The sequence below is a fragment of the Wyeomyia smithii genome, chromosome 1 (assembly GCF_029784165.1).
Source record: "Wyeomyia smithii strain HCP4-BCI-WySm-NY-G18 chromosome 1, ASM2978416v1, whole genome shotgun sequence".
NCBI lineage: Eukaryota > Metazoa > Arthropoda > Insecta > Diptera > Culicidae > Wyeomyia > Wyeomyia smithii.
Genome location: NC_073694.1, coordinates 174,940,304 through 174,950,361, shown reverse-complemented (window position 1 = coordinate 174,950,361; position 10,058 = coordinate 174,940,304). Strand labels below are relative to the sequence as shown.

The 10,058-nt window shown below is 39.0% G+C and overlaps 2 protein-coding genes across 7 annotated transcripts; one reads left to right on the top strand and one right to left on the bottom strand.

Moving 5' to 3' along the window:
• Positions 1 to 239: 239 nt before the first annotated feature.
• On the bottom strand, positions 240 to 3,597 carry LOC129721732 (CDP-diacylglycerol--glycerol-3-phosphate 3-phosphatidyltransferase, mitochondrial). 6 transcript variants are annotated; one of them, XM_055674648.1, is made up of 5 exons: positions 3,384 to 3,597; positions 3,263 to 3,283; positions 1,255 to 2,150; positions 992 to 1,200; positions 240 to 936 (listed from the first exon to the last, which is right to left on the bottom strand). In XM_055674648.1, the coding sequence occupies exons 1-5, from the start codon at positions 3,428 to 3,430 to the stop codon at positions 517 to 519; spliced, it is 1,593 nt and encodes a 530-aa protein (XP_055530623.1). In that variant the 5' UTR covers positions 3,431 to 3,597; the 3' UTR covers positions 240 to 516. The 6 variants fall into 6 exon arrangements, with proteins under 6 accessions (XP_055530623.1, XP_055530645.1, XP_055530654.1 ...); XM_055674670.1 differs by adding an exon at positions 2,585 to 2,631 and having other exon boundaries at positions 2,997 to 3,596; XM_055674679.1 differs by adding an exon at positions 2,585 to 2,627 and having other exon boundaries at positions 2,997 to 3,596.
• A 1,404-nt stretch (positions 3,598 to 5,001) lies between these two features.
• On the top strand, positions 5,002 to 6,823 carry LOC129721793 (CAAX prenyl protease 2). The gene is made up of 3 exons (XM_055674792.1): positions 5,002 to 5,379; positions 5,445 to 5,857; positions 5,915 to 6,823. Exons 1-3 carry the CDS (start codon positions 5,255 to 5,257, stop codon positions 6,253 to 6,255), a joined length of 879 nt encoding a protein of 292 aa, XP_055530767.1. The 5' UTR covers positions 5,002 to 5,254; the 3' UTR covers positions 6,256 to 6,823.
• Positions 6,824 to 10,058: the final 3,235 nt, after the last annotated feature.

Below are 10,058 nucleotides of genomic sequence, written 5' to 3'. Positions count from 1 at the left end.
ATTCAAAGTTGCTGATAAAACACTATAAATTTTCGTTGCATTACTTCTAAACAACTAATGCCTTATGCGCTGGAGCTGAATCTTGTTGAAAGCGGAAACTTTCTTCTCTAAATAAATCCTTGCACAAGGCAGCAAATAGTCCTTAATAACATGGAGTTTTCATCCAAAAGTAATCAATGGGAAAAAATAAGTCAAGCGGTAACTGAAATAAAAAATAACTAATGACAAGCATCACAATCTGCGGTAATAAACTTCAACATATATTCGTAAAATCTGTTGTTTTTTTTCGGTTTCTTGACTGTTATAAAGACTAGCGCTGACTTCAATCACATTGACGATAATTGTGCGTCAACTTTTGATCATATTCTTGGTATCTAAAAACAATAACACGGAATACAGCTAATGCTTCGAGTAACTAGATTGTAATGTATGTTCAGCGTGGCTCTATTTTTTGGTTTGAATTAATTATCTAGAACTTTACAATAAATAACGTCTTACAGTTAGTAACGAAAAGAGTTAGAAAAAATTTCTAAATAGACCGACAATTGCTCGGACCCAACGCGGCACAGGTCGAGCCAATAGTTCTGCTTCAGCCTTTGACGAATGTTGCAAAATGTTTTCATATTCCGTTTGGAGCTTTCGTTGCAGGTTCTTGTTCATGGTCACCATACATATTTGCGCTTCCAGGTCTCGATTCACAGACCGTTCGCCAAAATTAGACGAACCGAATAATGTCAAATCCGGTAGACAAGATCCCGGTAAGTAATACCATAGCCCTTTTGCATGGTAGGTCCAGCCGGGTCGCTCGTATTCCATCAGAGATACGCGATGCTGTTGATTTGATGCTTTGAGATTTTCATGAAACTTTCTAGCGATGAGTGAATACGCTGCAGGGATACCACCGGCCGGCCCCTTGGCTCCCAAAAACCCGTTTGCCTAGAAGTAGAAAGTTAATGAATTACAATGATTACGAGTCATTCTTACAAGTTACATTCGGGTGTGCCATAAGTATGTTGCACTCTGCTTCACAATCGTTTGTTATGGTTTTCATGTAGGTTTCCGTTAAGTTAAAGTAACCCGTAGCTAATTTTAGTTGTGAGCCTTTCAAACAATTTGAAAGAAGATTTTTAGTGATTAGACTATCATGGTGAATCTCTAATTGTCCCATCTCTATTAGTGGAAACACCCACGTATCTGCACCTATAAGCATATAAGTTGATGCCACATTGCATTATTAATATTAGTCAAATATACCAGTGTCATTTTCACAAACAGTCCGCTGTTGTTCTAGTGTTCCTTTAAAGTAACTTCGAATTCGGTCCTTGGCTTCGGCAGCAAAATCCATTTGTGTGCACTTATATGGTAACATATTCCAATTTTCGTGTAATTTTGTTTCTCCATTTCGATTCACTTTGAGACTGAACTCTTGCACTTTTCCAATAAAGTTGGCGTAGAAGTCGGCCAAACTATGATCTTCAATCATTACGTAACGATCTTGACGGTTGGTGAAATAGTCATTCGAAAGATTTGCGCCACTCAGTATAATCGTATCGTCAACCAGATACAGTTTCATGTGCTGAATACCAAGCAGTTCATTCCATCGCGGTGGAGCAAGTCGTTTAGTAAGGCCTCTCAATACCGGCGTATGATATAAAGATAATCGGAAATTATCACTTTCCCGTAACAGTGGCATCAAGAGAGACTTGGAATTTTTTTCTCCACGCGTACCACGAGAGAAATCCAGCAGAACGTCTACCTTCAGTTGTAAATTTTCGCGCATGCTATCATGAATGACATCTACCAAGCGGTTCTCTAACTTGCCAACACCCAGATAGAGACTTGCTAGCATAATTCTTCTTTTGGCAGTTGCACATTTTGATACTAAAATATTGTAGAAGGTATCTGGATCATAGATTATATCGACTTGATTGCCGGATAGCGGAAAACAAGGTGAAACCGTGTATAACCAGTTGAGAGAATCCAGATGCCTTGATCGAAAAGTAATAGAACTTGGACTACTACCAGTTGCTTGCGAACTGCTGTTCGATGAGGCCGTAGGAAGAAACTCTCCCGTCGGTGGACAATCCGTTATAAAGGTGCTGAATAACCGACGAATCATTTTAAACATATACTGTAAGATGAGCTGCCAGCTGTAAAAGACGACAGATTTTGAGAAAATTACAAAACACATACAGTGCTTGAGTATATGATGATGTATTCTGGGACTCATATATCTAAAACAGATTAATAAACAAGAGTAAATTAGCTACAAAATGGAACTAGACGCAAACATATGACAGGAATAACAAGCTTACCGAAAATGTGATACAAGAAAAGACATTATTTTATCAACGAAGACCGTGAAAACTATAGAACAAATTGTTTTCGATAGTTAATTTACTGTGGCTGCATGCATCTAGAAAATACCTTGTGAGAACAGAATGGAGCTCATACGCCAAATGAAAAGTTTGGTAACAAGTAATAACGAAAAACAAACTTATTGTTTATTAAACTGTCCATCGAATCTACAACACGCAGCTTATCGACAGCGATGAATGCACAGGCTTTTGTATCATTGGCTTACCTTTCGGACTGTAATCCGATTCAATCCTTTTCTTCAATCACTCCTACCTTGGTCGCAATAAAAACGAAAATTGGGCAGCAAAATGTTAGCTTTTTCTTCATACGCATTCTTTTAAACATCGAACGCACAAAGGGAGCAAGCTAGCGTAAAGATTGAACAGTCACTATATTGTCAAACATATTGTTTTCATTTTGCGGCAATATACAGGTGCATAAAAATTGACCGAATTGAAACGATTGCGACACTCGTTTTGTACGAATAAAGAAAATCTATTTTTATGCATACGGATATGTAACTGACATAACCTGCATAGAATAGTTAAGCTTACGAAAAATTGCAACTTTGATTCCAATTGAAATATTGTCAGTTAAGGTGTTTCGCATGCAAAGAAATCCTTGACAAAGTATTTTACCTGAAGAGGACATCAATGAGAGCCATCACTACTTTGCGTTAGGAACACTACCGAACCGATGATGTGTAACATTAACATTACTGTTCTACGAGTCAATAGGAGAAAGGTTAGCGGTGCTACATTCACCGATGTGTACATACGCAAATTATAGCTAATAATGCTAATGAATTGAGTCACGAAAATAACATGCGGCTCAAATAACAGTGCACTCGATTTCACACTCCAATAAATACAGGTTCTGTATGGGAACAGTCAAAATGTCTCACGAAAAGAACAATGTTGCTGCCCTAACGTTTATTGTAAGATTGAATCAGAAAGAGAAACTTCACGTTATTCACAAAACAGCAAAGAGCAGTTGAAATACGACTTTATGTAAAATATATGCACCCGACGAGATTTCGAACCGTACGCTGCGCGAGCGCGATTGCGAACATATGCAAAAAGAGAACTCTCGCCAAACATGTGAAAAGGGCCCAAAGGGGATGGCGAAATCTGCTCTTACCAATAAAATTTATTGATAAAAGAATTCACTCTTTATCAAAAAATCTTATTTGTACGAGTAGAATAAGCTTGTATTCATTGAAAAACGTGAAATTGTGGCTTGTTTACATATGGCACATGGGCCCTTTTCACATGTTTAGCGAGAACTACTCAAAAGAAGCATGAAAAAAAGGTATCTGTCAATCGACCAGCCAGTAAAAAATACTCTCAATTTCACTCCCTATATTCAATCGGTTTTTGTCGTTATCGTTGGCGGCATTTGTTTTGACTGTGTTGCTGATATTTGGAGGAAGGAAAAATGAAGGAAATATTTTTGCTTTTGTCATCACGCACATTTTGACATTTTTTAGGTGCGAGCCTTATTCAAAATCTCTTTTAACCAGAGGGGATTCACTGCTGTCAAATTCCATATATGTGTGCGTTATCGCAGATCAACTCTGGTCCATGACGTTTGTACACTTAATCCAAAAAAAGTCGTTCGGTAATTTTTTTACAATAATCCATCGGTAAAGTGTAATAATACCGGTATACCTGCAAAAAAAGCATCGAATTAACGGCTGTTCTGTAAGATCTGTAAGTTTTACCATAATTTTGTTAACTGTTACCGAAATATTTGCTTTATTTTACATTCACCGAGATTTGTATAACTTTTTACCGAACAACCTGTGAAAATGCCAAATTGTGAATGTGGTGGCCATTTTTCTCATACGTGCAACCGTCCAAGACGCGAATATTTTCTACTGATGCTGCTGATTTGTTTTAATTGTTGTGTGTAAACATAGGATATTTATAATTTGGAAAGCGTTAATGGTGAATAACTGAAACAGGATGTACGAGTCGCTAACATTTTTCGTAAGTAATCTGGTTAATTCAGTTTTATTTTAGACGGTACCGGCAGGCTCATTTATAACCGACTTTTTCTGCCACCGGTATTTTTTACAGGTGCGTTCGGTATTTTTGTTCATTTTTAAAGTTTCTTTTGGTTAATTTTACTGGCTGCTCGGTTTGGAACATTACCAAAAAGCTGCGAAAATTACCGACCACTCGGTTGGTGGTTTCACAAACTGTTCGGTAATTTTCGGAAACACCGAAGATGTCACCGAACGTTCAGCTGTTGAGATTCCGGTAAAATTTTACCGGATTCGGTGTTTTATTTTAAGTGTGTAACCATGAACAATAACGGGGGAAAAATATCACTACACAACACATTCATGAAAGTTTTCCGCGGTTTCTCGCGTTTTGATAAAAAAACGTTCCAATTATATAATATTTCACATCGATCAATTTCATGACAAAAAAGAACAAAAACCAAAACAAACGCCATGTTGCCAAATATGTTGGTTACACGATGTTTGACAGATAGATCCCCCCTGCTTTTAACGCCGTCAACGCGAACCGTTAGTTTTTGTTCTGATGCACGGTTTCGCCTTGGTAGAGATTTACTTTGGAATTTTATTTTAGTACTTAGGTCTTTTTCACATGTTCAGCTAGACTTTTGCTGGGAACTGCCAAAACTTTTATGTTGACAATATAAAAAAAAAAACATCTGCATAGAAAAAGATAGCGAATAGCGAATAGTTTCTATCCAAGAGGTTTTCTAATGATATCGGACCTGCTGACTAGTTTGAATATTTTCAATAAAAACCATAGCTTCAAATGCAATTTAAAAAGTGGATTATCTTGAGTTCCTGATATCTCGCTGGAATCTGCTTATTCGGCTGTGGGTAGTTTCCAGCGATAGGAGTGAACAAATAAAAATGACCCCAGAGTTTGAACCGCTTCCAAAAATAGAATTACCGGTAGTAACATCGGTAGGGGCAAGCTTTGTCATATCGGTCATCTATGTCGCCAGTTTATATGTGTGGAAGTCCAAACATGACCGGTGAGTATCCTTCGAAAATATATTACATTTACGATTACAACTTTTTGATTTGTTTACTATTGTAGAGATCATCCTGACACCATCAAGAGACGATTTTGTAGTGTGTTCATAGTAATGCTTATATCGCCATTTTTTGTATACTTTCTTACATGCGATGGCGTTTTTCGGAAATACACACTATGGGAAATTATGGGATTTCGATTAGATGGCCTATTGACGGCTGTTTGCTTACCAGTAATATTGACATCAATACTGTTCCTCGGTCCCTTGAGCGTTACACTCACCAATGGTCTGTGGCGCATTTACTCGGAACCTATGTATTGGGTGAATGCAGTACAAAATCTGCTGTGGCTTCGAAATCATTTGATTGCCCCACTTTCTGAGGAGTTCACCTTTCGTGCCTGCATGCTGCCATTATTGTTGCAAACTTTTCACCCACATGTGGCCATGCTTATTACACCTTTGTTGTTTGGATTAGGTAACAATCTGCAGTATATTGGCAGCAGTTATATCATAACAACCATTTATTTTTCAGCTCATCTTCACCATATTAAAGAACGCTTGCGAGACGGGTCCAAACTTAAAATTGTTCTAACTATATCGTTTTTCCAATTCTTCTATACAACCATTTTTGGTATATACTCGGCCTACCTCTTTATACGAACAGGTCATTTCGCCGCACCATTTGTAGCTCATGCTTTTTGTAACCATATGGGCTTTCCAGACCTGCAGGAAGTCTTGCAACAAAAGGATCGAAGAAGAGCAATCTTCCTTGGTCTATATTTACTCGGGCTAGTGGGATGGATTCTACTATTACCGACACTTACCACTCCGAGTTGGTACGCCAACAATCTTTTTTGGGCTGGAGAAGTTTAAACTGAAGAATCACCATAATCTGCCATATTTAGGACCAATAAGAAAAGAAGCGAAGCGAGGTAATCTATCTAATCACACTAAATAATCAAAGATGTGAACAAAATCTTGCGTGTTAAGATGACTCACCAAACAGAATGTAATTTCTTTTACAAAATTTCTAATTTGGTTCAAAAATGTGTTTTACCGCAGCTCTAGTTGATGGGGTAAGCTACTGGAAATATGCCAAGATTAAAAACGGTATTCCTACTAAGTTGCCCTTATTGAAACAATATCTGCAGTCTAGTCGTGCGTATAAATTAACATCGTAATTTGTCGATTTACAGGAACAAAACACAAACCTCAGGCTTCGCACGAAAGTAAGAAACCAGAACTTTAGTAGTCAGACAAAGCAGGAAACTCCCTTTCTGTTAAAACCATTCATCGTGTTCGTTTGTTCATTTTAAGTCGATAGGCCATAGGAAAATTGAAAATCGATTGAATGGTAGTTACTCAATTGCGTGAACTAGGTAGCATAGAGTTTATATTTAATTGCACAAATAAATTTGTTTGTAAACTGTATAATATGTAAGTTCTGAGTGTTCCTTATTTGAAATCAATCCTCCCTAAATTAAGCGGCACGTTTGGCTTCCGGTTTATATTACGCATCAGCAAACACATTTAGTAAATATAAAAAAAATTCTCTCGCTATTTGATTCTATTAAAAATTATAGCTGTTGATGACAATAAGATTATGAAAGTTCCTCGTTTGATTATTTATACAAATGTTCATTTCTTATTCGAAATTGTTCCACCACATAATTACTATATTTTTAAGCTTCAATGCACCATTCGTAATATCAAGCATTGCGAAAACAGTTTTCCGTTGAAATAATGATGATGATCCCGCTAAAATAATATCTTCTGAAAGCGCTACAATCTCCCATTTAAAAATATTAATATCATGGGCGCAACTAAGGAAAATTTCTAGGAGGGGCTAGTTTTCATGTATGTCATTTTAAAAAAGAGAAAAAAGAGTTTGAATATGCTAATTTAATGATGCTTAAAATAGTATCGTAAAAGCAGAAAAAATCACTTCGGGATAGAATCTCCGAAGATGTACTGAATATCTTGAACACATCGTCAACGCCAAGCTCTTTCAGCAACAATGATTCGATATTGAGGAGAGCTAGATTTGGTAAACGGCTGGGCAGTGCTTTTTAACAGTTCACCCGTACTAGTTAGAATAAAATAGACCCCAGTGTGGTTCAGGGCATAATGCCCTATGCCTACCTCCACGTGGTACCGACTGGGATACGAGCAACCAAGGAAAAACCGGTGAACCGGCGGGGTAGTTGTTCTCTTTAGAGAGCAGCTTGTCTGCGCGTCTACTCCACAGGCTAGGGGCGGCTCAAACAGCGACTGATCCGGACCGGACGGTTGAACTATGAAATGCGGAGTCTCGCCAGCTACACCCATGTCGGCAGCTCCGTCGCGAGACTAGGCATCGCAGCCCTAGTAAGGCAGCATACTAAAATAAACATACTACGGAGAATCAAGAATTCAAAACGAACCGGAACAATTGGCAATGAACCAGCCGACGAAATAAGGACGACGATTAGAAGCTCAGTACATGTAACAGTAGATCGCTTAACGACCCGGATGTCGACCGGATTCTGCTGGACCAGCTAGAACCCCGCCACTTCGACATCGTTGCGCTCCAGGAGCGTTGCCTGAAAGGAGAGAAGGTACGGTGGATTTGTGGCCGCAAGGCACAGTACCACCAAAGCGGCAGGTTGTGTTTGTTGAGAACTAAAGGCCGGTTCCACAACTACACTATTCCCAATGTGCACTGCCCTCACGAAGGAAGACTTGATGCAGGGAAAGATGCGTTCTACGCACAGCTGGAGAAACTCTACGATAGCTGCTCGCGTAGAGATATCAAGATCGTCGTTAGGGACATGAACGGGAGGATAGACTTATATAAGCCGGTTATCGGCCCGCACAGCCTGCTATGCACCAACTTCGCAGCTTCCCGCGGATTAGCAGCCCAAAGTCCCTTCGACCAACGTACAGCAAAACAAATTGACCACGTTCTCAACGACGGCCCGTTCTTCTCAGACATTACAAACGTACGCACCAATCACGGTGATGATCGGACATGACCACTTCGATACAAAAAACTACAAAACCCTAATAACCGGTAGTTCTCTACGGAAGTCCTTTTGATATTTTCAAACAGAAGGTGACCATCTACGGTGGAGCACAAGCGGACGAAGGATAATGGCTACAGCGCATGAACCTTGAGCTACAAGCGCTGCTTGGAGAGAACCCCATTGCACACCTGGCGAAAGACAATAGGTTGCGGTGGGCCGGTCACATCGTAAGAATGCCGGACGACAACCATGTGAAATCACTTCTCTTCAGCAACCCTACCGGCTCAAGAAATTAAGGGGCGCAGCGTGCAAAGATCGAAAGAGACTTGCGAGTGATGGGACGTCTGGGGAACTGGTGAAACACAGCCCAAAACCGAGCAAACTGGCGACTTCTTGATACAGCACGAGTTACTACAGCTCTCGTCTGACTGGTAAGGTGAGTAAAAAAGCAAGGGTTGAGAATCGATCCTGGGTGCAGAACTAGTTCTTAGCCAATGAATGACGACATCTCAATTTGTGTTGATTTTGATGCTCTGATAAGTAGTATGGAATGTATAAATATTGAATACAATCATTATCTGGGAAATTCTAGGGGGAGCTAAACACGTTCTAGGGGGGGCTTCAGCCCCCCCTAGCCCCCCCCCGTAGTTGCGCCTATGACTAATATTTTTAAGTACCCATTAAATTTACTATCATTTTTTTTTAAATTGGGTTGTTTAGCTATTCACGGATTTCCGGTTTTTATATATCATCTGAAAGAGTGTAATTTTCTGAGCAAAACGTGATTTTTTAAAGCTTCATATCATTATTTTTCGATTTTTAAATGAAGAATAAAAATTCGCTCTTAATCGCTACAATGATAGTTGGTATACGGGCGAACTGTCATTGCGGCGATTTCGAGCAGACTGCGAGCAGTTTTAAATCGTGATTTAAAAAGCGAAGGACGACAGAATTTTTTTTTAAATTACGTTTTCCTTAGAAAATGCATATCTTTCAGATGATATAAAAACTGATATAGCTAAACAACCCAATTGTACAGACGGTGTTATAAACAGATACGCAAAGAGTGAGGTCGAAAACTCCAAGTGAACCGTCAAATCGAGGCTCCAAGTGTGCAAAGTAAACAAACTCAGGAGTGTTACGTTTCTTACAGAATGTGTAATGTAATCAGTATAAATGTTGTGAACCACGTGCAATTAGGGTTTGAACGGAAAATGTGTTCGTTATGCTCGTATTATGAGTGATGCATTTAAAAAATGTATAAACAAGCTTTGAAACTCGGTAATATATCCTTACAGAGTTTCGGAATTCCATCACACTTTCTAGTGCGTATGAAAAGTCATGCACAATTAAATGTGGTTGCAGAATTGTTTGGAATAGAATATTAGCAAAGGGTTGCCATATTTACTGCTTTTCTCTTTGCGTATCTCGTTATAACACAGTCTCTACCCAATAGACCATTTTACGAGACGTTTTTGAACTCAATTCATGAATGAAATTTTGACAGGAAGCTCGGAGCCGCTGACATAACGCACGTAAAAGCAGCATTAATATCAGCAGGATCCGTGACACCTGTCAGTTCGTAAAATGGTCTATAGAGATAAGTGACTTTTCACCTACGCGCACCAGGCTTGCAAATTTTCACTGTCAGTGATAGATTCTCAGTTGAAA

Bases quoted from the DNA above. Each gene is read 5' to 3' on its own strand.
- LOC129721793 (XM_055674792.1), top strand. From the start codon at position 5,255: ATGACCCCAGAGTTTGAACCGCTTCCAAAAATAGAATTACCGGTAGTA. The intron at 5,380-5,444 runs GTGAGTATCCTT...TTACTATTGTAG, and splicing joins TGGAAGTCCAAACATGACCG to AGATCATCCTGACACCATCA. The intron at 5,858-5,914 runs GTAACAATCTGC...TTTATTTTTCAG, and splicing joins ACCTTTGTTGTTTGGATTAG to CTCATCTTCACCATATTAAA.
- LOC129721732 (XM_055674648.1), bottom strand. From the start codon at position 3,430: ATGTTCGCAATCGCGCTCGCGCAGCGTACGGTTCGAAATCTCGTCGG. The intron at 2,151-3,262 runs GTGAGACATTTT...CGTCTTTTACAG, and splicing joins GCAGCAACATTGTTCTTTTC to CTGGCAGCTCATCTTACAGT. The intron at 1,201-1,254 runs GTATATTTGACT...ATATGCTTATAG, and splicing joins TGTTTGTGAAAATGACACTG to GTGCAGATACGTGGGTGTTT.